Here is a 26,859-nt window from a genome sequence, read left to right as displayed (position 1 = left end):
TTGGCAGCATCCTCTCTGAGCTTGGCACTCCGGAGACTCCTCCCGGCCCTTCTCCTGGGCAGCCCCTCACCCTTCACCCCAAGACCCAGCGCCTCAGTGCCCCCAGCCCCTCAGCAGAGGCTCCTCCTGTCTCTGGCTCCAGCTCCAGCAGGCTGGCCATTTAAGGCTCCACCTCACCCCTTTAAATTCTATTTTTTCAAACCACATTCTTGAACTTGGCAGATAACGTGGCAGCCCGACAAGAGCCCTATTTACTCGGAGAGCCGTGAATGGGCCCTTTATAACAAGCTTCATTAATATTTCTACCTATTGGCCAGCTCTCCGTTTCCTCCCCCTATACAAACAGATTCTCCACACAGAAAGACTTTTCAAATGCTCTTGTTGACTTTCCCCAAACAGGGAGGGCAGCCGGGCTGGCCAGGGTGTGTGAGTGCGTGTGAGTGTGTGCGCAGGGGAGGGGGCGTCTGTGGGCGTGTGCCCGCCAGCCTGCTGCAGGAAGGAAAGAGGCCCATTATTCATGGGCAGGGGCGGGCAGCCTGGGTGAGTCCAGGTATGCTGCGTCTCACAAAGACACACTGAGCCCAGCCTGTGCCGTGAATTCCAGAGCTCTGGCCGGGGGAGCCGGACTGTCCCTTCTCAGCCCCTGCTGCCTGGCCTGGTGACCCTAGGCAAGAGTCACCTTCCTCACTCCGGGCTTCACTCTCCTTCTTTGTCAGTTGGATCTACATCGTGTCATTCAAAGTGTGGTCCATGCACCAGCAGCATCGGTATTGCTTGAGGGATGCAGATTCTCTGGCTAGATTTGCTGTATCAGCACCTGCATCTTAAGATGCTCGGGTGATGTGACTGCACGATGAGGATTCGGAGGCATTAGATCTACAGCATGTGCCCCTCACCACCACCGGGGCTGTTCTACGGCTCACAGATCTTAACCATCATTGAGAAAGGAGCCACCAAGCTGTTTTATTCTCTACTTGATGACCACAGGCCTGGCCCGTGGTTGGGGCTCAGGAAACAAATGAACAAATAGAAAAGTGCATTGTCAAAGTTCAAAGCCTTATGCTAATGACAGAAATTCTTCCTCTTCTTGGGGAGAGGAGATAGCTCAAGTGGTAGAGTGTGTGCTTAGCGCGCAAGAGATCCTGGGTTCAATCCCCAGGACCTCCTCCAAGAATAAATAAATAAACCTAATTACCTACCCCCCCAAAAAATTAAAAACAACAACAAAAAAGAAATTCTTCCTCTTCAGCGTTTGAGAATTTGTGAAGAACAGCCTGATCCATCATTTGGAAGGTCACACAGCATTGAAAGGGAACTTCTAATATTACAACAGATGGAGTGAGCTCCCTGTCCTTTGGAGATATGCAAGCAGAGGCTGGAGGGCCTGTGAGGGAAGGCAGAGAAGGCACGGAGTCCCGCATGTAAAGGACGTGCCTTTGGGGCTGAGGAAGAAACACTGCAGAGAATGCATGTCATCACTGAGCATGCTCACGGGGGCACAGTGGCGCCTTGCAGGAAGGCAGAGTGAGTTCTAGTGCTAATGATGCCCCCATTGAGGATGTGGGCCTTCACTTCCCTGCCATTTCTTCATGTGATAAACGTTTATTCTAAGTGTCTGGCTCTCTGCTGGACTGTGGGGACATGATAGTCAATAAAACAGACTTTGCCCTTGCTCTCGTGGGGGAGAGACTCCATCAACAAATAGATTAAAAAATGAACACAAATGCTGGGGAGGAAGCAGAGGAGGGTGAGAGACAAGCTGTGTGTGTGTGTGTGTGCGCGCGCGCGTGCGTATGTGGTGGTGGTGGTTGGAGGGAACATATTAGCCGGGGGAGTCAGGGAAAACATCACTGAAGGGCGATTTTTAAATTCAAACCTGAAGACAGAGGAGCCAACCATGTGAGGAGCTGAAGGAAGGGTGCTCTCAGCAGAGGGAACAGCACGTGATAAGGTCCTGAGGCAGGAAATGCTTGGAGCTTTGCAGGGGTTCAGTGTGGCAACAACAATCCTCATACAGGGGGGAGAGGGATCCATGATGGGTGGTAATTTCCACCTTACAGACCCGCTGGGATGGAGGATGGCACAGAGTAAGTGCTCAGAGCATATTGTGTTTGCTATTAACTGATCTTCAGTCACTTGTGGCTGCTTCAGGCCCCTATCAGGACAGCTGTCTGCTCTTTCCATCTCTCGGGAGCAGCAAGGGCAGTGCCCAGCCTGGGCCAGAGCCCAGGACAGGGTCAGTTGAGCTGGAGGGGGTTGAATGAGCTGCCTGTGTGCATCTTGGCTACCTACACCTTACCTTTTGGGGGAGAGGATGGCCTGCCCAGCTTTGGCTAGCCTAGATGGCTTGGACAGTATTCCATGACTCCCTACCTAGGTGTCAGCAGCCAAAGGCCAGACCCTCTTGGGAACACAGAGCCCTCTGGCCAGCCCACACCCTACTCCCTGGCCAGCCCTTAAGTACCAGGCTGTAAATAACCAGTTCTCTCCGCCCCTTGGGGCTGTGGGCGAGCCCACCACAGGGGCTGAGGGGGTTGGATGGAGCAAGGTAGGAGGCCTATCCCAAGAGAGGCCTCTTGATTTCTTCCAGCTGAGAGGTCCCTACTCTCAGGCTATGGAGGGAGAGATTGGTTCAGATCCTGGATTTGCCCCTGACTCCCCAGGAGTGTTTCAAAATCTGCCTTAGCAATTTAAGCCTCAGTTTCTTATCCAAAAAATGGAGTTGATCACTTCCTCTGAGGGTCACTGTGAGAATTAAGTACTACAATAGATGTGTGAGCTCTGTAAACTGTAAAGTGCAATGCACTTGGAAGTGTTTACGCTTGGGGGTGAACAGTTCATGTCATATTTGAGGTCATGAAGAGACAGTTTTGGCACACAGTCCCAACCCTACCTCTGGACAGATCACAGCACTTCCGAGAATCTCAGTTTCCCCAACTGTAACATCTGGATCCTTGTCCCGACCTCAAAGGGTTGTTATCAGAATCCAATGAATTCAAACAACATCTGCATTGAGCACCTGCTATGTACCTTTCTCACAGCACTCTAGACATCTTGCAAAGGGTAGGTCCCCTTGCCTTCTTCAACTTAAGGGAATCTTTTCCTGAGGACTCAGGACAATCCAAGGATGTACTCAGGAAACCAGACAAAGGACAGGAGAGGAGAAGGCATCTAGGTCTCAAACTTGGCCCCCACAGTCAGGTTGCTGGGCAAGATTTTGCTTCAGTCTCTTACTGTCCCTGTGACTTTGGCCACGTTACTTAGTATCTGCAAGCCTCAGTTTCCCCATCCAGAAACTAAAAAGAATGTTAATACCATTGCAGGCTGTTGCTATGATTCAATTACATCAGTTGATAGGGCTTAGCCCAGTTCTTGGCCCATTGTGTTTGGCACATTTGAAATGTTTGCTGCCATTGTAAGGAGCAGTAAATAGTAGTTCCTTGTAGTAGTAACACTAGTAAAAATAGTAGTAGTATACATACTAATAGTAGCAGTAGAGGTGATGGTAGAAGTAGTAGTAAGAAATACCAGTATTACTAATACTAGTAGCAGAAGTACTAGCAGTACCAGTTGTACTAGTAAATAGTGGTAGCAATGGTAGTAGAAGTACTAGTTGTAGTGGATGAACTAGTATGACAGTAATAATAGTAGTGCCAAAGGAGAGAGGTAAGGCTGAGAGAACACCACCCCTCTTAATTCGGGGGAGACAGGACAGGGTCCACTTTATGGAAACTGGGAAGGAGAAGGGTCCAGAGAGGTGAGGTTGGCAAGAAGAAATGAAGGGGGTGCAGAGCCCTAGAAATTGGTGCTCGTCAAATCCTCTGAGGCTTGGTGAGAGAATACGGCTGTTTCAGGGATGGAGTCTTGGGGCTGTGGGGGGCTGTGTCTCCCCTAGCCCCTCCCGCTCCCCCAGGGACGCAGAGACAGAGTTTGCTCCCAGGAATCCCAGAGCCCTGGAGGAGGCAGTGTTGTGGGTGCCTCTGGTGTGACCTCCTCACACACTGAGGCTGTGTGTGTGTGTGTGTGTGTGTGTGTGTGTGTGTGTGTGTGTGTGTGTGTGTGTGTGTGTTTCTCCCCTGGGTCACAGAGCAGGAGTGATGATTTTGTGGGCTCCAGAGACGTGCTTCCCGCTGCTCCAGTGGGACCAGCTTTTGAGGGCTTGGCGGCTGGGCTTATGTGGAAGCCTCAGCTCTGTGTTCCAGCTCCTCAGCTGCCAGAGGGGCGAGTCAGCAGTGGGGCCTGGCACCCACCCAAGAGGGAATTCAGTGTCCTCCTGCTGATAAAGTGGGTGGGGTTTACTGGGAAGAGACTGAATAATCACAAGGAGGGGCACTAGAACATCCCCAGGCTCTGCTCATCTGGAAGAGTGAGTGAAGCAGGTTCCTAGCTGAACCATTCCCAGAACTTCCACGGAAACATATGTCTTCTGGCATTTTGGAGTATGATCCCTCCAAACTTCCCAGTCTTTGATCCCACTAAGCAAGTTTGCTCTTCAGTTCGTCCCACCTCTGGGCCTTTGCTCATGCTGTTCCCTTTGCCTGAAATGCTCTCCTCCCTTCTGCCTGCCCCAATTCCTATCCATTTTTAAAGCCTGTCACAATGACACCTCCTCCAGGAAGCCCTCCTAGATTCTCTAGCCCTTGTTCTCTGGTCAGGATTCAGTTTCCTCGCCTGTGCTCCCATGGCATTTGGTTCCAGCTGCTACGAGTAGTTCAGCTTAACAGACAAACCCTGATTCACTAACCAGTCCCTGCCCTCAGAGAGCTGAGAGTTCTCCAAGGCAGACAGATAGTGATGCCCACCCCCACCCCCACCAAATGGGTTCAGGTCATGGGGCTGGTAGGTGTGGGAGGGTGTGGATCCTCAGAGGAGGGTTCCCATCCCAATCCAGGAGGCCTTCCTGGGAGAGGATTCAGCTTGTCTACACTCAACCAAACAATGCAAAGGACACAGTGGATTGTTAGCACCTAGTTTGTAACCTGGCACATAGTGGGTGTGCTTTGGGTACACTTAATTAACATTCAAATTGAATGTGTAGCTTCACCTCACACACGGAACAGCTTCCTATTAACTCTTGTGGAGGAAATCTAGAAAGGAAGAAGAATCTAGAAAACTCTTAATGGATTCCCATGGTCCCTGCAGGCAGGGCCTGTGGGCAGTCCTGCTCTGTTTGGTCTATGATGTCTCAGTGGAGTCTAAGCTAGAAATGAAAAGAGGGAGACTGGGGACCACAATTAGGATGACTGTTCCGGAAGTCTGGTCCCAAGAGAAAAGTGGGTGTTCCAGAGAAAGCAGATACAACGTCTCAAAATGCTCATCAGGGTCTGAGAAATCACTCTACCAGAACATAGCCCAAGACACACTGCATGCGGTGACTTTGGTCATCAAGAAAAATTGAAAGCCGAAGCTGTCGATCCTGGTGCATGAAAACCATCTGGAGTGCTTTGGAAACACTGGTGCCTGGTCCCCACCCCCAAACCAACTAATCAGGATCTCTGTGGGTGGGGCTTGGAGTCCCCAGGTGATTCTGATGCCAGGGGTGGAGCTCCACTGCCTTAAAGTAGCACTCAACACTCCCCAGGGAAGAAGGCAGGGCAGCGTGAAAGCCGATAATGGAGCATGTTGCAAGAGAGATGGTAGAACTAAGGCAAAACTGTGTGCGTGAAAGGTCAACTTCAGTTATCCAAGTTCAGCTTTGCAGAACAGCTCATAGGAAAAGGCTACAGAGAGTAGAGGACAGAACACAAATTTTAGTGACAGGCAGATCCCCACTACACCACTTGGTACATGACCTTGGGCAAGTCACCAAACATCTCTGAGCCTCAGTTTCTTCATCTGTAAAAGGGGGACAATTGTAGTTCCATTCCAGAGGGTGGCTTTGAAAACTAATTAAAATAAAGTAGAAAAAGGACCCAGAGTTCAATAAATATTAACTCCCAGCCCTCTGACCCAGAAGGTTCCAGACATATGAGGCATCATTGTGCAAGAGATGGCCCTTAACGCCCCTTAACATTCTTATGTATTTACAGTATGGCTTTTAGAGGAAGATAACCAACTCATAGGTAAGTCATTCCCGGGTGAGCAGTGGGTGGACTGACTCAGGGGAAAGCTGGTTCTGTTTCTGGAGACAAGAGTCAAGATGCTAGAAACAACAGGATTTTCAACAACGCTGGGTCCTTTGATTTCACAACCACCAACATAGGGTCATCTTCACCAAGCGATGAAGTTTGGCTTCAGGCAGTTTTATTCCCTCTTGCAGGACCCTCATGCCTTCATCAGACAGACAGTGAGTGTGCCTCTGTGCCAGGCTCTCTGCTGGGCATGGGGATGGGGTCCCTACTCTCAAGAAGCTCTTCGTCTAGCAGGAAGCCTGGCGTGGCTGCCTGTACCCACCATATACAGCAGAGAAGCTGGGTGAGGAGCCAGGCATTTAAGGGGTGGTTCAGTGGTGCCAATGGGTTACTGGGACTCTTTCCATCTCATCCTAAATATCACTGCTCTTGACCACAAATGCAACAGCTGCTCCAGCCTATGCTGGCCCCCTTTCAGTTTTCCCATCTGTAAAATGGGCTAGGGGGCCAGAGGGAAGTTAATTCAGTGATCTCTTAAGGTCCCTGCTATGGAGAATTTTGTGAAATGAGTCCTGTGGTCCATATTGGTGTTTTAATTAAAGATTACAGCAAGCTCTGCTTGGAAAATTTCACAACAGGCCTTGGACCCATCTGGCTTTTCCCCGACCGAGGAGGGTGAGGGGTGGTGTACAAGTGGAACAGTGACAGATGAGTGTCATGTGATAAATGGAGAAAGTCCATCCTCGCTGATCTTCTTTCTCATCTTCCACATCAATCCAGTACAAGGCTGTCTGGAAGGGTGAGCGCTGGACTGGGCTCGACCTCTTCCTGCAGGGCCTCAGTCTCTGCACCTCACAAATGGGGACGAGCCCTGCAGTGTCATGTGTTGGAAAGAGCAGGGGACATGGACACCTGGGCTTACCAGGGCCCACTGGAGCCTGCCCTCCACCCTCCAGGAATTCTAAATTTGTAGCAGACAGTTGGATCCAAGAGGAGTGTCACTCAGCTTCTGGGCTCATTTGAGAGCAGCTTTGTGGCAGAAGCTGATGATCTCCGTGATAAATGAGTCCCTAAATTAATCCTTACACCACGAAGCTGAGTGCTTGCGGTTAGCCTCGAGAGGAAGGGAGGGAGGAGAGACGGAGGTCAGGGAGGGAAGCAGGGATGCGTCCAGCAGCACTCTCGCCAGCTTCCCTTCCTCCTTCCTGGCTCTTTCCGTTCTTCCCACCAACATCTGTTGAGTTCCTACTATGTGCAGGGCCCTGTGCTGGCTCAGAGACCCTGGGGATGAAGCCAGCACAGTCCCTGCTCCCCGACAGATGGGAAGAGCAATCCGGTGTGATCAGCTCTGTAACAGACGGAAGCCCAGGAGGCTGTGGGGACAAAGACATGGCTGGAACCTGACCTGGTGGGTAGAGGGTGCCGGGGAAAGCCTTCCTTGGATGGGAAGGCTTGCAGGACAAATTCATCAGGTAGAAGTGAACAAGGCTCCCAGCAGAGGGAAGCAGGCATCAAAGGAAAGCCTAGGAAAGCCTGGAGCGGGAGCACAGGATGCAGGGGTGGAGGGTGGTGGGTGTGGGGAGTGGAGACGGGCAATCAGAAGGCTCAGCAGGAGATAGAGACCAACTGACCTTAATCCCAAGTGGCCTTGAGTCATAGCCGGGGGACTTCAGACTTTATTCTGAGGCCCCAGGGAGTCAGGGTAGGGTTTTCTCAGGGAGGATAGCTGGGGCTGAAGGGAGGAGAGTGGACTGAAGGGCCCGGAGCCATGAGCAGGAGTATGTGTGGGAGGGTTCCCTGATTGCTCAACACTGCTTTTATTCAAGCCCCCAGGAGCACTTCCTGAGGGTCAGCTCGATCTCCACAACACCAGGCTGGCCCGCCCCTCCACAATGCACAGGCTCAGGAGAAAATGTATAGAAGGAGCCTGCCTGCGCTGCACAAAGCCTCCTTTGTGATGAGCCCTGGGGCCAAGTTGGCGCGATACTCTGCTGCCCTCTAGTGAGGCCCGAAGCTGCACACCTGCAGGGTCCAGTGGGCTCCTCAGATGCTGTTTCCCTCCATGCCTTCCCTCTGTCCCTCCCTCAAGCATGGGCGCCCAATGCTCCCGGGGAAAGGTGCACTCTAGGAATAGAGGACAGGCTCAAAACGGGGTGAAGAGGGGAGGGGGACACCAAGGGACTCCGTCCCAGCTGTTGGAACAGGCAGCACGATGGTCAAGGAAGGGTACAGCTGGCTGGGGGCCCATCTTGAATTCTCTCAAGTGAGTAAACACAGACTACACACAATGGTAACAGGGATGATGTTTGGGGAGATGGTGGTTGCAGTGACTAAATGTTTATGGGCACCACCTGCTTTGTAGGTATTGGTGGAGATGGTAGAATTTCGGTGATGATGGTGATGGGGTTACGATGATGGTGGCAATGATGAGGGTAGAAATAGTGCTAGAGGTGGTGGAGGTCGTATGACCATGGAGCTACTACGAACGTTCTTATATACGTCTCCAGGCGGGAGTGTGCACTCATTTCTATTGGACACGGATGTAGAAGTAGAATTGTTGTGTCACAGGACAGGCATATATTTAGCTTCAGCAGATGTTGCCAGGTTTTTTTATTTTAATGGTTGTATTTATACATTTTCCTGTAGTTCCTGATTCTCCACATCCCCACTCACACTTAGTATTGTCCGTTTTGTGCACTAATGTATCTCAAGTGCCTGGAAGCCCAGCACAGAGAGGGGGCTTAAAAATTTAGCTAAATGAATGCTCAATTTAAGGGTAGCAGAGGTTCACACTCACCACTGGAGAACAGAACCAGAACTTGGCTCTTGCTTGTGGACATCCAGCAATGGACACATTCTGATCCGGGTTGGGAGGCTGGGGCAAAAGTCCCCATCAAACTGCTCATCACACCCCAGCAAGCACGCATCTCTTGTCTCTGCACTTTTCTCAACATCCCTTCGGTGTAGCTCCCCTCACTCCAGACTGAGGAGGAACAGCAGTCCCATCAAACTAACACACACTAAGATGTGAGTGACCGATAGTCCTTAACCCTTTCAAGGAGAAACTTGTTCACATACTGGGTTTACAACTGAAAAAGTAACCAGTCAGAGCAGACAGCACCAGGACTTAGAGTTCCTAGTTCTGGGTTTAAATTCTCTTGGCTCAGCCATTTACAGCTGTTTCTCCTTAGACAGCCTCCCCTGCCTATCTCTGTTTTCCTGTTGTTGTTTTTTTTATCTGAATAACAGGAATGGTAATTCTTGTCCTATCCACCTCAAGGATTCAAAAAAATATAATAGATTAAGGAACTTCTGAGTTGAAAAAATCTTAGAGTTCAGCTAGGGATTTTTATTTTTGCTTTTAAATAATTCTTCACAATATATGAATTGCTTTCAATTACACTGTTTCATTGAAATCACAGAACTATACAAAATAAGGGCCAGACCATTCATCTCTTTTCATAGGAAGGAAAAGTCTAAGAAAGGGGAAATGACTTGCCCAGGGCTCTGTGGTACGTTAGTGCTAGCGCTGGAGGCAGTGGCTCTTTGCTCTACATAACTCTCTACAGATCAGGCTAGAAGGCCCTATAAAACCAAAAGGTCAACTGGCTCTTGCTTGCATGCCTCCAGTGCATGAGGAACCCAAGAAAAATCACTTGCTAGTTGAGTGGCTCTGATAGTTGGCTGTCATTATTGGTGGTATAGAGCATGTTACATCAAGAGGGGGTGATTATTAGAGCTTTCATATCAAAGTTTGTTTGAAGGAAGAGTTTACAGAAATATTCCGAGAACATGCAGAGACAGCCAGAATGGCAATAATAATAACGATCAATACCTACATATAGTGTCACTTCCCTGTTTATAACCCTTCAGTGGTTTCCTGATCCTCTAAAGAGTGAGTCCAGATTCTTTGATGTGCCCTTCGTGAGCTGGGTCCATCCTCAAACCACCTCTCAATGCCCACATCTCCCTTACCCCATTCTGGCCTTCCTGCAGGATGCCCACTCTGCCTAGAACACCCCCACCTATCTCTCATACCTTCCTGCTCCTATAGATCTCTGAATCCTTAACCCCCACCGCCCCCACTACCACCAAGCCCCTGCACACTAGATTGCACTTACCTGTCTCCCTAGCAAGACTATGAGTTCAGAAGGGGCAGGATCTGTATGCGATTCCCCTGCCCCAGTGCGCAGCCTGGAGGGAGACTGGCACTGAATGGGTGACTGCTCCACCCCAGCACATTCACAGACATTTCTGTTGCTCTCCCTAGCCAGACCAGGGGAGGGTTAAACAATTGCCCAGCTCTTGGATCAGCTTTGGCATTGGAGAGGCAGGTGGCCCAATGTTTAACCAGATGCTTGGGAGACTGTTGTCAGCTCAGCTCAGGAACTGAATCCAACCACATCTTCCTGGAGCCGACACCTGGGCCCCTCCCACCCCTTTAGACCCTTCCCTTCCCTGGGCTCTGAGCTGGAAGAAGCTGGAACAGCTGGGGAGGGTTAAGGAGGGAGGAAGATTACAAAATTGGAGGAGGAGTATCTGGAGAGAATAGGAAGAGCCCCGTCCATGCTCTGCCCAGATTTGCTTTTTGGCCTTGGCTGAGTCTTTCCCATTCCGGCCTCGGTATCCCCATCTGTGCACAGAGGAGACTGGCCAAGGGCAAGTGATCCTCAGACTCCAGAACCCCCTAGCTAGAGACTTTCTCCACCACAGAGGTGGGGGTTGGTAAATCTTTAACTAGCTAGCCCTGGGCAGGCCCCAGACTTTCCGGATGGATGGCTGCCTGGGAAGAGGGGGAAGAGGGTGGGAGACGTTAAGGTGTGTATAGCCAGTCCCAGTGTGGTGGAGAAGGGAGGGTACTGGGGAGGGAAAAGAACGAGACTTGGGCGGAGCTAACTCCGTGTGCAAAGCAGGACATGGAGGAACGCGGGTCCCCCGACGGGTAAGTACAGATTTAGGGAGGTTCAAGGAGCTGCTGGCGCACGGATGGTTAACTCAGGTTGCTGCCACAGGGACCCCGCGCGGAATCTGGAGCAGGGGCCAGAAGGGCCAGAGAAGCCGGAAACGCCCATCCAGGTGGTGCTCAGGTGGGTGTAGGTTGGCTGGGAGGGGGCCGGGCGAGGAAGGGCTCAGTGGAGACTTGATGGACCATCCGCCCCCTTCTCCGTCCCGTCGGACCTCAGGGTGCGTCCCATGAGTGCGGCTGAGCTGCGTCGAGGGGAGCAGAGCGCGCTGCACTGCTCAGGGACTCGGACTCTGCAGGTAAAGACCCCCAGCCGGCCCCCCCAACCCCAAAACACACCTACCAGGAAGACGACGGGTCCCTCCTCCCGGCAAATTCCCCCAGGCCCCGCCCTCCCCCAGGTGGGCCCCGCCCTCCCAGAGTGCCCCGCCCCCTTCTCCATCGTGCCCTCCCCCAGGTGAGCCCCCCCGGCGGGGGCCCAGACGTGGCGTTCCGCTTCGGCGCCGTACTGGACGGGGCCCGCACGCAGGAGGACGTGTTCCGGGCGTGCGGCGTGCGGCGCCTGGGCGAGCTGGCGCTGCGCGGGTGAGTGAGGCCGGGTGTCGCCCCGCCCCGCACAGCCCCGCCCCCTCACAGCCCCGCCCCCTGCCGTCCTCCGGGCCTGAGTCCAGCCGCACCCCTGCTGCCTGCAGCTTCTCCTGCACCGTCTTCACTTTTGGCCAGACCGGCTCCGGAAAGACCTACACCCTGACCGGACCTCCTCCCCAGGTGGGCCCAGCACTAGCGGAGCCCCCACGAGTCAGAGGTCGGTGGGCGGGAAGCTCTGGGGAGCCGCAGGCGGCGCAGACTTCCAGAAGGATGGGGCTTGAACGTTACAGCCCAGCCCCATTTGTTTGTAGACAGGAAAACTGAAGATCAGAGAAGTGAAGGGGCTTCGCCAATATAGAGCACTTGGGTTCAAACTGTGTTCCCTTTACTTACTAGCTCTCAGTTTCTTCATCTGTGACATGAAAGTGATAGTTCTGACTGAGAATTAAATGAGATGTGTGGGAACTTGGTGCAGTGCTCTACGAAGGGTAATTGTAACTGGTGGTGGTGATGGCGGTAACCCAGCCCCAGGCTCAGCTGTTTTTGCCCCCAGGGGGAAGGGGTGCCTGTACCCCCCAGCCTGGCTGGCATCATGCAAAGGACCTTCGCCTGGCTGTTAGACCGCGTGCAACACCTGGGTGCCCCTGTCACTCTCCATGCCTCCTATCTGGAGATCTACAATGAGCAGGTGAGGGACTGAGATGAATAGAGACTGCCCACAGGAAAAAGAGGCATTTCTTTTCAAGGAGCCTGGGTCAAGGGGCAGAATGGAGGAGGGGAGACTGTTGACCACAAAGTTTGGGGGTGGATGGAAAAAGGACTCAGAGGGCCCCTCCTTTACCTTCCACCTCATCTCTTAGGTTCGAGACTTGCTGAGCCTGGGGTCTCTTCGGCCCCTCCCTGTTCGCTGGAACAAGACGCGGGGCTTCTATGTGGAGCAGCTACGCGTGGTGGAGTTTGGGAGTCTGGGGACTCTGATGGAACTTCTGCAAATGGGTGCGTGCTACCTTAGGGGAGCTTTGAGGTTAGAGGGATGCCTTGCTTTTCAGCTGTTCACTGAGTGCCCTCAGGGCCCCAGGCTGGAGCTGTGGGTTCAGAGATGACCTTTGTGGGAGAAAGGGGCCAGCAAACCAACAATTCAGACACAGCCCAAGGGTGTCCCCCACCCCAACCCCCAGGCATGCTGATTTTGCCTTCCAGACTCTTTTCCCACCCTTCATCTCCAGCCCTGGGCTTCTGCCTCAGTCTGGCCTCAGTTTTACCTCCTGGAGGGGTCTCTCCATCTCAAGGCCCTCCCTTTTCAGTCCATGCTTCTTCATGTAGCAAACCACATCCCTCTTCCCCTCCAGACCTTTCCAGTGCCCTGAGAGTAACGGTCATACTTCTTAGCCTAGCCTAAAGGCCCCTCTGTTCCAGGCTCATTCATTCATTCATCAGATACTTACTGAGCACCCACCCTGTGGCTGGCATTGGGGGCACTGAGGTTCTAGGTTCTAGCTGAGCATTATGCCATGCCTCCCAGCTGATCTCTCTGCCTGAGTTTCTGTCCATCCACACAGCAGTGGGAGAGATGATGATAAAATGTGAGTCAGACTGACATTCTTCCACTCAATTCTCTCCAGCCCCCTTTCATCTATTCCTACTAGAGCCAGACCCAGTATGCATCATTCTCCTGTCTCTGTGCCTCTGCATGAGCCGGCCCTCTACCTGGATGTCTTTGCTCCTTTTTCTTCATTGGTGACCACCTGCTCTTCCTCGCAGGTCCAGCTCCATATGTTCTTCCCCTCTAGGTCTTAGCCGTCGAAGGAGCTCAGCTCACACCCTGAACCAGGCCTCCAGCCGAAGCCATGCCCTGCTCACGCTCTACATCAGCCACCAAACTGTGAGTGCCCCAGCTTGGGGATGGAGGTGGCCCCGGTTCACCCAGCAAGGGTCAACCTCTGGGGGTGCAAACCATCTTGGGCATGCACAGGAGGTAACGGTGGAAACCCTTGGCCTTGTGGCTTTAATGGGGACAGCCTCTCCCAAGTCTCCATCAAGCCCTGTTCCCCAATCCCAGCAGATGCCTCCTGTGGAGCCCGGGGGACCCCCTACAGGTGGGAAGCTGTGTTTTGTGGACCTGGCTGGCAGTGAGAAGGTGACGGCCACAGGATCCCATGGGGAACTGATGCTTGAGGCTAACAGCATCAACCGCAGCCTACTGGCCCTGGGTGAGGTCTGGGGCCAGCTGGACTGACTCCCTGAGTCCCTCATCTGTGCCTTACCCATAGCTGTCCACATGGGGAAGCCAGAGGAGGTCCAGTGCACAGAGGAGAGTTAAAGAGCCGTGATCCAGAAGCCACAGGCCTCCTCTGGCCTCAGCTTGCTGTTGTCTCATACTTTCCCTCTTGGAACTTTGTTTATGGATCTCTCAACCCTGAGAAGACAGTTACATTCTAATTGGGAAGGTAGAAGCCCTCAAGTGCAGAGTGTGAGCCCTCAGACATTCAGCCTGTCCCTTTTGGCATTTGGGAAGGCTGAGGTCCTGGGAGGGGAAGGACACTAACTTGTCTTCCCACCTCCCCACCTGCCAGGTCATTGGGCCTTGAGTCCTTAACAGCTGGGGCCTCAGCCTTGCTCTGTGCACCCTTGGGGAGATGCTCAGGAATGCCTCTTCATTCCATTTATTAGTCAGACATTTCCTGAGCCCCTGCCAAGTGCCAGGCCCTTTGGTGGGCACTGGTGATCAGGGATGGACAGGGTCATCTCTGCCCTCCAGGAGACCCATTCTGGTGGCAGAGGCCCACCTGAGTGAGTAACAAGATGATGTGGAAAGAGGCATTTGAGAGACACAGGCCTGGATGGCCCAGCTGGATGGCCTTGGGCAAGGGGGGGTAACCATGCTGGACCTTGCTTTCCCCACCCAGGTCACTGCATCTCCCTGCTGCTGGACCCCCAGCGGAAGCAGAGCCACATCCCCTTCCGGGACAGCAAGCTCACCAAGCTGCTGGCAGATTCACTGGGGGGGCGCGGGGTCACCCTCATGGTACTAGAGTGGGGCTGGCAGGGAGGGTGGAGTCCTGAGGGAGGGCTCCAGGAGAGGAACACTCAGGGGCAGTCCTCCCCAGGTGGCCTGCGTGTCCCCCTCAGCCCAGTGCCTTCCTGAGACTCTCAGCACCCTGCGGTATGCAAGCCGAGCTCAGCGAGTCACCACTCGGCCCCAGGCCCCCAAGGTGAGCAGAGAGATGCAGGCAGAGGGATGGGCAGGGAAGATGGTGGGGAATCAGGCAATAGTTGGAGCCTGAGTTGGCGTCATAGTTGAAGTCTGGGACTGAGTCAGAACTGGAATTACAGTTGGAATCTTGATGATGGCACGTGGTTGGGTACGGTGGGGCCGGATCATGGTCAGGGTTACCGCAGGTCTTGGGTGGAGTCTGATTCGGGCTGTAATTCACAGTCTAGCTGACATCCCAGTTGGTATCATGATTAAGTCTGAGATGAGTTGGAGTTTGTTGTGAGGTGTTGTCTGGGGTCAGAATCTGGGCCAAAGTTTGAACAGAACTGAGTTTGGGGTTGGACGTCAGGGTCCAGCTTAGAGTGGGCCTTGCAGGCATGCAGCTGAGGCTACATGGCACTCTGATACAGTTAGGACAAGGTGCCCCCTCGGGTGGATGCAGCCTTGGGCCTGGATTCAAAGCTGGCCAGTGAAGTATGGGCTGAATTGTAGGCCCCGCTCACCGCCCACCCCTGGAGCCCTCATGCAGTGCCAGTCATGTATGACCATAAACAGCAGCCTTGGGTCTCTTTCTCTGCAGTCCCCTGTGGCAAAGCCACCCCGGCATTTGGAGCCTGAGCTATTGCAGCTCCAGGAGGAGAACCGTCTCCTGCGGTCTCAGTTGCGTCAAATGGACCCCAAGGGTATGATGTCCCCGGGGGCGGGGGCAGGATGAGCATAGGGGCTAGGGCTCCTGGGGCTCCAGCCACCTCCCTCTTCCCTGCAGCCTCTGGGCTCAGTGGGGCCCGGGTGGCCTGGGCCCAGCGGAACCTCTACGGGATGCTACAGGAGTTCATGCTGGAGAATGAGAGGCTCAGGTAGGGCCCCGCCGCCCGCTGCGGGGCTGCCTCTGCCAAGCTGCCTCCCCTCCCTGGTCCCTGGCTCCCCTGCTGTCCCCACCTGCCTCCTGGGGCTTGTGCTATGCTGCTGTGTGTAGGGGCTGACCGACACACCCCAGCCCTGCCTCCTGTCACCATCCTGGGGCCTGCTCTTCCCAGGAAAGAAAAGAGCCAGCTGCAGAGCAGCTGGGACCTGGCCTGTGATGAGCAGCGCATCCTGGCCCAGCAGGTCCAGGACCTGGAGCGGTGAGCACAGCTGCCGGCTGGAGACTGGCCTTGGGACGGAGGGCAGGTGGGAAAGGGCTCAGTGAAATAGTTAGGTCTGACCTCTGGATCAAGACCCATTGGGTTCAGATTCCAGCTCTGCCACCTACCAGCCGTGTGACCTTGGGTGAGTCATTTATCCTCTCACTGCCTGAGTTTCCTCTTCTTTAAAATGGGAATGATATAGTGCCTACCGTCTTGGGTTGTTTTAAAGTTGAGATTGAGTGAGTTCATATGTAAAGCATTGGGAACAGTGCCCAGCATATGGTAAGCGCTCCATGAGGGTTTGTGACAAGCGGGGACTTGGGTGCTAACCTGGTGGTAGCATTGAGGGCTGCAGGAAGACCCCATTGTTCTTTCTAGGCGCCTCTTCTCTGCCTGCTACCTTCACCAGTCAGGCCCTGGCCCAGCCCCACCGTGTCCCTGTGTGATGGCACCACTTCCCCTCTGCCATGTGAGTATCTGCCCAGCCTGCAGAGGGGAGGAGCAAGGATGTCACAAAGTCCCTGACGTGACCTCTTGCAGGCCCTGCCATCCCTCTGCTCCTGCCCCTGCTGCCACCTCTGTCCCCTGTGCCGAGCACCACTGGCCCACTGGGCCTGCCCACGGAGGGAGCTCCACCTGCCCCAGGTAGGAAAAGTTGAGGTTGAGGGCGGGGAGGCTGGGAGATCCGGAGACCTAGATCCAGGGGGTCTGCAGTCTGGGAGGCTCCAGGACTCTGGGGACTCCGGGGTCCCAGGCTGGGTCAAGGTGGGGAGTGGCTGGCTTTGAGTTCCTTCTGCCCAAGTTTCAAAATAGCTATTTACCTCGCCTCCCCTCTTCCTCTCCATCCTGCCTTCTTTCAGGGACTCACTCTGCCATTTGCTTATTTATTCACCCACTTACATGGCGCTCATTTAGGCATTTACTTAATCACGTGTTCACTTACTCATTCAACAACTTTCCCCTAAGCTCCTTGCTTTGTGCTGGCCCCTGCTCTGGGCACTGAGGATTCATAGACCAGACATGGTTCCTGCCCTTATGGAGTTCCTAGTCTCCAGAGAGGACATCGCCAGGGCCACCCACTTCCCACAGGAAAAGTGACCACAACCCCGTCCCTTTAGGCCCGCCTAACATTCTTAGTGCCCCATGGGGCAGGTGTGGCAGGGATGGTGGTATCGTGGTTGGCACCAGGGATGTGGGGTGCAGAGAGGCAGGGCTGAGGGCACCCAGTGTGGGCTCTGGTCTTTCCTGCAGGTGTTTGGCCCTCAGGCCCCAGGTGATGTGCCCCTGTCTGCCCGGCGTCCACCATGGGCGCCCCCACGCAGCCCTGGCTCTGCCAACTACTTGAGAGAGAGGTGGGCCCAGCCCTTGGGTACTGGGGTCGGGGAGCAAGAGGCCTGGGAACTTGAAGGCTCACCTCCTGCCACCCAACTCACTCTGGCCCAGGAGTCACAGCCACTGGACTCAGACCCAAGTCCTGGCAGAGGTGCTGACCAAGGAAGAGGTGGTACCCTCTGCACCCCCCATGCCCATGGGGCCCCCCAACACGTCGCCAGTGCTGAGAGGTGAAGAAGGGAGGGAGGGAGGGGCCCCCAGCGTTTTCTGTGAGCGTGGGCCAGAGCCCACTTTCTCCAAACCTTAGTCTTCCCGTCTCTGAAATAGAGGGCAGGTTAAAAGGTGAGAATTCTAAGGTCTTTCTAGTTCCCCAACTTGGAATTCTCTTCCTAGGGCCACCTGCATTCCCAGATGTGTGCTGGAGCCCATGGTGTACATGGCAGTGGGGAGGGGAGTGGGTACCACCTGAGACTTCCTCAGAGGATGTTGGGACCCTGTTGGGACCCTGGGTAGGGAAGGGCCCAGGGGAGTACTGGCCTCAAATCTCACCATGCCCCTTAGGTGGGGCCACAGTTCCAAACCTGGCCCGGAGACTGGAGGCCCTCAGAGACCAAATCGGCAGCTCCCTGAGACGTGGCCGGAGCCAGCCACCCCCCAGTGAGGGCACACGGAGCCCTAGCCGAGTCCTCCCTCCCTGCTGAGGGCAAGTTGGGGGACGCAGGAGACCACCATGTGACCGTGGACTGGGCTCTGCTCTCCTGGGCTTCAGTGTCCCCATCTGTTAAATGGGGTTGCAGCTGCTGCTCCAGTCTGCACCTGGGCTGGGCAGAGGACATTTCCTGAGGGATAGAGGTGGGGGCTGGTGGGACAATTTGAGGGAGCAAAGGGAGGGTGCCACCCCGGACTAGGAGAAATGAGACTGGATTCAGGGGAAACCAGGCAGCCAGTGATGAAATATACAAATAAAGAGAAGCATCATCTCCAGGTCTGGTTGGTTCTGTCCTCTGACTAGTCAGTTACTTCCCCGTGGGGGTATCCCAGAGAGGAGGGGCTTTTGGTGGAGTCTGAGCAAGAGGAGGCAAGGACTCCACCTTCCCCTTCTGATCTGGAATATTCCAGGTTCCCATTTCCTTTCCTGTATTATACAAGTTTTAATTGAGCAACTACTACATGCTACTGGGCAGGCATGGGGAGACTGAATGGTGAGCATCTCCATGAAGGGGATCTGGGGAAAACTGATTTGGCTTTATGCCAGGGCAAGTGGTGGACCGAGGGGCTCGTACTCTGTGCCAGCTGCATGTGTCCTGGTGCTGTGGCTCTGTGACCCTAGGCAAGCCCAGCACCCTCCCTAGACCACTTTCTGGTTTTCAGTCAATTAGATGGAGTACATGGCCTGTTCTGATGAACTCTGATGAGGGTCAAGGAGTTTAGGACTATCATGATTCCCAGCACAGTGCCCAGTAGGATGCAGTGGGTCTACAGTTTGGGGTAAGGCCAGACGTGATATGAGAAATTGGGGGTGCAAGTGGACGGACTTTAATATGGAAAGAGCCATGAGGTTAACCTAACTCTCCCATTTTATAGTTAGGGAGACTGAGACCCACATGGCTCATTCTTTTGTTTGTTCATACATTCACTCGCTCATTCATTCAACAAACACCATTGGCATCAACTGCAAATCAAAGTGGCAAAGAAGACTGATAAGGGACAAACTGACTTTGCCCAGGAAGCTCACAGTCTGGTAGGGGACAAACAGACATTTACAATCTCACACATGTGCTTTAATGGGGTAAGCCCAGGGCACTGAAGGCATGGAGGGTCACCCAATCAAAAATTGTTGAGAGGGTCAGGGATGGTTCGCCAACGAGAGCCATAATTAAGGCTCAGAGGGTAAACAGCAGTTGGCCCAGGGCAGGTGGAGGGGCTGCGGAGGCAAAGGCTCATTGACCTCTGGGTTCCAAAGGTTGTCAAGGACAGGAAGTGCATGGCCTTGTCAGCCACATCAGGAGTTGGGGTTTGTCCCTAGGGCAAGGGGAACCATGGAAGGGTCTTGAGGAGTCACCACTTAGATTTGCACTTATGTTATGCTGGCAACCCTAGCAGGTGGACTGACTGGTAAGGATGAGCTGGAGGCAGGAGACCATTGAAATGACCAGTGCAGGACAGATGAGACACCTCCATCAGCGGTACCTAAGCTAGCCTCGGGCTGGGCATCCCTGAGATCTGGACGCTGGGCTCAGGCAAGGCTCCAGGTAGACCAGCCTCAGCCAGTGGCCGGAGAGCAAGCCAGGGAGCTGCAGGAGAAGACAGGGGAGCATGGGGACACCCCTGGGCAGGGGTCACAGCCGTCCTCCAGCACAGTGCTCAGACTTGATACCACATCAGCTTGGCTGGCTCAGCAGGTTTGAGCCTGGACTCTTCCACTCCACAGCGCCCTTATCTCACTTACTCTGTCATGGCTCTGCTTGCTGGGAGGTCTGTAGCCTCAGGCAGAGGAGGCCCCTGGCACTGAGCATGAAGGCTTTTTCCTTGGCTGTCTTGGGAAGAATGGACAGGGACCACCCAGGGGGACCCTGGCTATTGCTGGTTCATTCGTGCTTGGACGATTCCTTTTCCCACTGCAGCCAGCCACGATTTTCCAGTTTCCTAGTTCCAGCTCAGCAAAACCCCTACTTACTTTCCCAGAGATAGACACAGGACTCAAGGCGATCAGTCTCCACTACTGCCATCTCAAACCATGTGACCATCTCCTGGTCAGCATCCTTACCCTCGAACTGCCGCTTGTCCAGAGTCCCTAAACCCTGGAGTAGTTCCATGGCATACCAGTAATGTATCAAGACTCTTCAAATCCAGTGTATTTGTCTTTTTTTTTTTTTTAACTGAGAACTGTGGATTCTACAAAAGACTTCTTTCTGGCTTTTCCCAGAATACTGAAACTGGGGGGAAGTTCTGTGGCCCCATGAAATAGGATGGTAGTTCTCCAGAACTGTCAAACTTAGAAGAAGGTCTCTGGTACATTAGGATTGGGGGCAGCTCTTGGAAATCCTGAAGCACTGTGTGAATTTCCCAGAATTCCAGATCCCCTAAAAGAGCTCTCTGAAATTATAAAACTTTGTGTAGAAGTTGGGAGGGATTCTCTGGAATTTTTGGCTGGGGGTGGGGATGTTCATCAGTGCTTAGAAGGCTGTCCATGAGTTTCTAGAGTGCTGGCAAATCTAGAGATCAGCCAAGGTGTCTGGAACCCTGGTTGAGTTCTCCAGATCCTTGGGGTCTCCAGCTCTTAGCCAGTGCAGAATGGGGTTAGCTGCATTGTTTCAGTTTCATGGCTGGAAGGATTAGGTAGGAGAAAAGAAGCTTCAGGAAGAGCATGCCTATGGATGCTTGTGTTTAAAAGGCCATAAAGTCTCCCCTCAGTGACCAACCCCAAGACAGACCCCAAGATGTGGAGACAACATGAGATTTTGTGGAAACCCTACTGCCAAGAGCATCATGAGATGCTCCCCGTCTCTCTGTCTGCTTCAGCCTTCTCTCAAACCCCAGGCATGCCCTGCTTTCTCTTACTCAGGGTCTTTCTTCCCTTTGTCTAATGACACATTTGCCCCAATTGACATTTATTCAGTTTGGTACACAACAGATTGATTTCAGCCCCTTTGAGGGATATTTTGTGGCCTCTTAGATTACTTTTTCCATTTATATCTCCTTGTTGAGCTTCCAAAGACTTGTCTTCCTTTATTTTAAGGAAACAGACATGGTGGAGCAGGGTTGGGCAGGTAGAGGTGGTCTTGCTATGAAACAAGGAGAAGCAGCCCCTAGAACTTGTAAGCAGGTTGGTGTGGTGATTGGAGACCAGGGCTGGAGTCAGGAGACCTGGGTTCTAAGCCTGCCCGGCAATCTACAAGCCCCCTGGCCATCACTGACTTCTACACTTGCTAGCAAGCAAAGAGAGCTCTTTAAAAGTTGACCAGAAGTGTCTTCCAAAAGAACCTTCCTTTGGCTCATGGCTCTGATCACACGCTGTCTCTCACTCATCACACATTTACTAAATCCTTACTTGAAGGCCAGGCCTGGTCTACTAGGCATGAGGGACCCTGGCCTGATACTGAGCCACCGCCCTGTTCTCAAAGAGCTTCCAGCCAAGTCGGGGAAAAGGACTATCAGAGTGGCAATTGCTATGCAATGGAATAAATAGCAATTAGCAAATTTATGAATGAATGCCGTATATTAATGCATTCATCTCTCATAACAACTCTGTGAAGTAGGTACTATTATTCTCATCTTGCAGTGAGGAAACCAAGGCAAGAAGAGGTTCAGGAACTTGCCCAAGGTCACATAGCTAGTAGGTGGCAGAAGTGGGATTTGTACTAGGGTGGTCTGGCTCTTGAATAGGTAATCTTAACAACCATGCCAAGTGGCACCCAGTGGGACCACAGAAGAAGGGCAAATAGAGGAGCTGTTTCTATCTAACTGGGAACCACCGAGCAGAGCAGAGCAGAGCAGCCTCCTTGGAGAAAGTGGTCCTCATCCAGTCCCAGCACAACCCAGCAAAGCCAGACCATACAGAGGTCTTTGATGAGGTAGAGAAAAGGACTCCCCAAGCCCTTTTTCCCCGTGGAGGAAACTTCACCACCTCCAAAGATAAGGTAATTATTCACAGACTACCCAATGAAGGAGGATTTTCTGCAGCCAAGCCAGAACCCAGAGAATGAGAAATGGCCCAGCGTTCGTGTGGTGGAAAGGACACAGAGGGGAAGATCTGGGTGGTCTCCTGGCTGCAGAACCTTGGCAAACCTACTTCCTCTCTCAGCTTGTCCACTCAGCTTACAGCTGTGGGAGCCTGGGCAAGGTAGTTAACCTCTCTGAATCTCAGTCCTCCGCTGTAGAGTGGGGATGAGATTGGTTTATGCTATGAGAAGTTCATGTGTTCATAGGGGATGATGTGAAGATTTAAAGAGTGCATCCATGTAAACTGTTTAGGACAGAGCCTGGCATGTGGTCAGTGCTAAATAAATACTAGTTGTTATTACCATTTTTATTACTGGTGGATGCTTTCAGCACAAACATTCTACCAGTCCTGTTCTCCAGGAGAGGAATTGCATCGATATCTGGACTCTGTTATACAGACTTACGAACTTGACATCCAGCTCTGCCAGCTCCTTCCTACAAGGTGAGCCTTCTAATGTGGATTTTTTCCAAGGAGAGAGCATTCAGCAGAGAAGCCAGGGATGAGTTCCCACTGCCCTCCCAGGGAAGCTGATGGTGAGAGATTCATTTATCTTCATTGAAGAAAGGCCAGTGGGACTTTCCAGGGAGTCTGGCTTGCCTCGTGATTTCAGAAAAGAGCTATTTTAGTCCCTCCAAGGGTATTGGGTGACGTCAACCCGTCGGGCAGGCCTCTGGAGGTCCTGCTTTAATGCAGGACAGATAAGACCAGCCTGCAAAGAGCAGGAAAATGCCTGGGCCCTCTTCCTGAATGCAGACCAGCCTTTGGGAGTTTATTCCTTTGGGAGTTCTTTCTTCCCAGATACAAAGGGAGTCAGGCCCTGGGCCACGAGCTCTGTCCCAGGGGCGGCTGGATCTCAAGGACACCCAGCTCCAAAGTGCCTCACTTTCTCAGCTGCGTCTTCAGGTAAAGCCACCCGCTCCCACAATCTGGAGGTGAAATTGACAACATCTAAGGCCATCCTCCACCCAGGGCTACGTTTACTATTTGCTAAGCTCTTTCCAAGGAGCAAGAACATGACGTGTTTCTCATCATTTAATTCTTCTACGTCCCTGTGGGCTCTTGTTAACCCCATTTAACAGAGGAAAAGACTCACCTTGAGAAAGTTGAAGTCAGTTAAGATCCAACAGGCAGGAGAGGGTCTCTGCCATGACTGGAACCCAGGACAATCTGGGTGCAAAATTTGGCTACTTAGCCATCACTCTGCTGAAGACTTAGGGATCTTTCCAGCCATGATACACGGACTAATTCAAAATCAGTGATGCAAGGGAACAGGGCTCTTTGCTTTTTAAATTGGGCCATTGAGCATCCCAGTTACTCGTTCATTTGCTCACTCATTCATTGATCGTCATTTAAGGACTTGGGCCCGGTGATTTCAATCTCCCAGTCTCCTTCAGCTGTCTTCTAGTTGAGTGGTCCTTTTGGGGGCCTGACCTACTTTTTTCCTCATAGTTCTAAATCAGGCAATTAACGTGTGGTCGCTGAGCACCTGTTAAGTGCCCAGCACAGTGCTGGGCCCCAAGGAAAAGGAAGGGTCAGGTCTTGGTGTGGCAGAGACTGAGCGTGCTCTTGGCTGGGGAAGGGAGACCCGGGTTCACGTAAACTGACTCATACTGTGAGGGGTCCAGTGACAAGAGACCCCAGCAAAGGACATGGCCAAGGGCCTGGTGTTTATCAGGGGACAGTGTCTGTGGGAGGTCAGCAGAGGGACTTGGGTGTCAGGGAGACAGATCTGGGTTTGAATCACTACTCACTGGCTGGGTGACCTTTGACACCAGGTCATCTGCTCTCTCAGCCTCAGTTTTCCTGTCTGCAAAATAGGGCTACCCTTATAGTAAAATGCTGGAACCTTAACAGGAGGATTCAGTAAGGCGTGCTTGGGGAGTGCTCAGCATGGGGCCTGGCACTTAGCAGGGACTTAATCAAGTGGTTTTTCAGGTAACCACCACCTTTGTGGGCTATAGCAGCGATACCCAATTCCGGTTCACCAGGAGAATCGAATTCCCTGGGCAGGGGACTATTTTTAAAAGGGCCCCATCTAAGTGTCCAGCTCTGCGGCTGGGGTGGGGATAGGCAAGGTAGAAGCTGAATGTCTTCCACTCACCAGGGGGCTGTAAGCAGGCTTGGGGCAAGGAAGGCTGGGATCTAGTCTGGTTCTGTGACTTCTGTGGGCTTTTGCTCTAGGCCTCTGGCTCCAGGTCTATACAGAGAACTCTGAACAAACCTCAGTGGTCTTTCTAGAAGTTCTCTGCTGCCCTCTAGTGGACACGGGATGCTCACACCTTCTTGCACGTAATTCCTGCTGTATCTGGAGCCCTTACCTGGTACCACATGCTGTGCTAAGTGCCTGTGAGGACGTGGGTCCCTCCAGTGTGTACACTGGGGAGCCCTTTCACAAATGCCCCTCATTCAGTGCTTATTTTAGCCCCGTCACGTGAGTTATTATACCCTTATTCGGAGGTCCAGACAAGGAGGACGAGGCCAGGGAGGGAAAGGACTGCCCCCCCCCCCAATCTGGCAAATCACGAAGACTGGGATTCGAGTCTGTGGGTGGCCTGGCTCTTTGGGACAGGGGTGGGGAGCGAGTCACAAAGCCTAGACATAGCAGGGCAGTGAGAACAACCCCAGCACTGGCACGGAGTCCTGGGTGCTGCCACCTCCAGCTTCGCCACGAAGGGACAGACTCTGAGTCCAAGGGAAATGGGTGAGGTCAAGAACTGGGGTGAGTTGTGGGGAGGGAAGGTGTCCACCGCTAGCAGAGGAAGGCCCCAACCTTGCCCACGTCCACCCAATGTCCTTGGCATCCCTGCTGGTCCAGTCACCAGGCCCCAGTGCCTGGGACCCTTTTCTTCCTCCTCGAAAACCTCCTAGGGAGCTGCTTTCCTGGGCTTCTCACTTGCACTGCCTCCAAACTGGTCTCTTCGGGTTATAAATCTGAAGACACTTCTGAAAACCCACCAGCACTCCCCAGATACTCCGGATAACAAGTAGGTCCCACGGTGCCGTCCTCCCAGCCAGGCCTTGGCCACCTCCCCAGCCTCGCTCTCCCCACGTGCCTCTATCTCCCAAGCTCCAGACCTAGGGTTTTGCTTGCTCGTTTGTTTTTGCATTCCAAATGCATTTCTCTCTCCAGCTTCCTCCTCTAAGCCTTTGCAGTTGCCGTTCCCTCTGTCTGAAACACCCTCCCCGCCTGCCCCCTCCCCACCGCTGCCCCTGCCCCACCTGTGTGCTTTTGTCTGGCTAACTCCTGCTCTTCGGGTCGGATTCCCTCCTCTGGCCTCTGCTTCCTCCATCAGGGCAGGGACCATCCTGCACTGTCACTTTTTCTCTCCCCCTGTCCCACCCCTCCCCGCCCCTGCCCCCAGCTGGGAGGTTACTCTGGGGAGTCTGTCATGCTCTCCACCCTATCCCCAGCACCAATCACGGAATGAATGAGTGGATGAATGAATGAATGGTGAGAGAAAGCTTGGGGGCTGGAGTCTGCCCATCTGGCTCTGTAGCTCGGCTCCAAGCTGAGTGACCTTGAACAAATCCCATTCCCTCTCTGAGCCCCAGAGTGTTCATCTGAAACAGACTTTTATTCCCCCCTGCACCAGGCACCTCTGAGGCTCTGAGGCCTCCCCTTGAAGTGGTTCTGGAACCCGGCCAATTCTGGTGGACTTTTGGACCCCTGAGTCCCCTAGGAGGACAGGAGCCCCAGATCCTGTGTCCTTCCACCTGGATGGCCAGCGGGGGAGAGGGGTCAGCACTCCCCATCACTGCCAATCTTGCATCTTTGTGGCCCAGGGTTAATTTTTAAAAAGAGACTCAAAGTCCAGGTGGGCTTTGGCAGAGTTTGCCTTGTTTGCTCTGGTTAATAATCTCGGGAAAGCAAACATCCCCGGAGGCAGGAAAAGAGATCAACAACCTGGGCTCGTCCTCCAGGCCTCTGACCTCCCCCAGGAGAGGCTGTGTGGCCAAATGAGCAGTCCTGTCCAAAAGAGGCCCGAATTCTTCTACACCCCCGTGTGCCTCAGGCTTCCCGTGGGGCCAATGGGGTTGACACCCCTAATTATTAAGGACCCTCTGTGAAGATCAGATGAGCCATCATGGTACCCTGTAGGCAACCTTAAGAGGTTGGCTCTGTTCCTATTAATGATTCACTGTTATTTTTTCATTCTTATACCAGCTCTGGTTTCTCTAACGACAGACACCCCTAGACCGTCACACAGATGAGGCAGTGGTCTGTTTACAGAGCACTTTCACACATATCGCCTCACTGGACCTCTTGGCAGACAGATCAGGGACTGTTACCTTCCATTTACTGGTGGGGAAAGTGGGCTTCACAAATGGAAAGCCATCCCCAAAGTCATGCAGAACAAGTCAAGGCTTCTGGCTCTCAGCTTTCTATACTGTTAATTCAGACTGCCTTCTTACTACCACCGCTAACCGTGTCATAAAATATTGAGAAACTTTGTGAGCAAGATGGAAGATCATTGTCTCAGAAATCTAAGCCAAGATGGTTGCTATGATTAAACTTGTAACATGGCTTTGAGCTTCCTGACAGCCAAAGCAAAAAGGAAATGTCATCAGTAGCCAAGCTGTCAGGGGTAAGCAAAGGAAACATATTCACTTATGAATAGAGACACACTTGTTCCTGATACTGAAGAAAGGCGATTGTATTGGATAGCTTTTGCAGAGGGATATGACATACCAGTTGTTGGGGCCACTGACTGTGTTGGGGAAATTGCCAGATTCTTGCATTAGCAGGGGTCTTGCTTTTGAAGCCATCTGTCTGAAGGGGTCATTCCCAGCTGTAGCTGGGAGGCTACTGTGAGTATGGTATATGTTTCATGCCGAAGGCA

At 53.0% G+C, this 26,859-nt stretch overlaps 1 protein-coding gene across 4 annotated transcripts; it reads left to right on the top strand.

Annotated features, from left to right (window-relative positions):
- Positions 1 to 10,794: 10,794 nt before the first annotated feature.
- Positions 10,795 to 18,279, top strand: KIF12 (kinesin family member 12). 4 transcript variants are annotated; one of them, XM_032478261.1, is made up of 19 exons: positions 10,795 to 11,013; positions 11,084 to 11,158; positions 11,255 to 11,333; positions 11,492 to 11,619; positions 11,727 to 11,802; positions 12,176 to 12,310; positions 12,483 to 12,618; positions 13,413 to 13,504; positions 13,682 to 13,832; positions 14,529 to 14,647; positions 14,730 to 14,834; positions 15,417 to 15,519; positions 15,603 to 15,693; positions 15,874 to 15,960; positions 16,342 to 16,432; positions 16,504 to 16,608; positions 17,215 to 17,315; positions 17,407 to 17,446; positions 17,857 to 18,279. In XM_032478261.1, the coding sequence occupies exons 1-19, from the start codon at positions 10,988 to 10,990 to the stop codon at positions 17,923 to 17,925; spliced, it is 1,809 nt and encodes a 602-aa protein (XP_032334152.1). In that variant the 5' UTR covers positions 10,795 to 10,987; the 3' UTR covers positions 17,926 to 18,279. The 4 variants fall into 4 exon arrangements, with proteins under 4 accessions (XP_032334152.1, XP_032334149.1, XP_032334150.1 ...); XM_032478258.1 differs by having other exon boundaries at positions 10,815 to 11,013; positions 17,407 to 17,525; XM_032478259.1 differs by having other exon boundaries at positions 10,819 to 11,013; positions 13,685 to 13,832; positions 17,407 to 17,525.
- The last annotated feature ends 8,580 nt before the right edge of the window (positions 18,280 to 26,859 follow it).

This window comes from Camelus ferus, chromosome 4 (assembly GCF_009834535.1).
Source record: "Camelus ferus isolate YT-003-E chromosome 4, BCGSAC_Cfer_1.0, whole genome shotgun sequence".
NCBI lineage: Eukaryota > Metazoa > Chordata > Mammalia > Artiodactyla > Camelidae > Camelus > Camelus ferus.
This window is presented reverse-complemented; position numbering and strand designations above follow the sequence as displayed.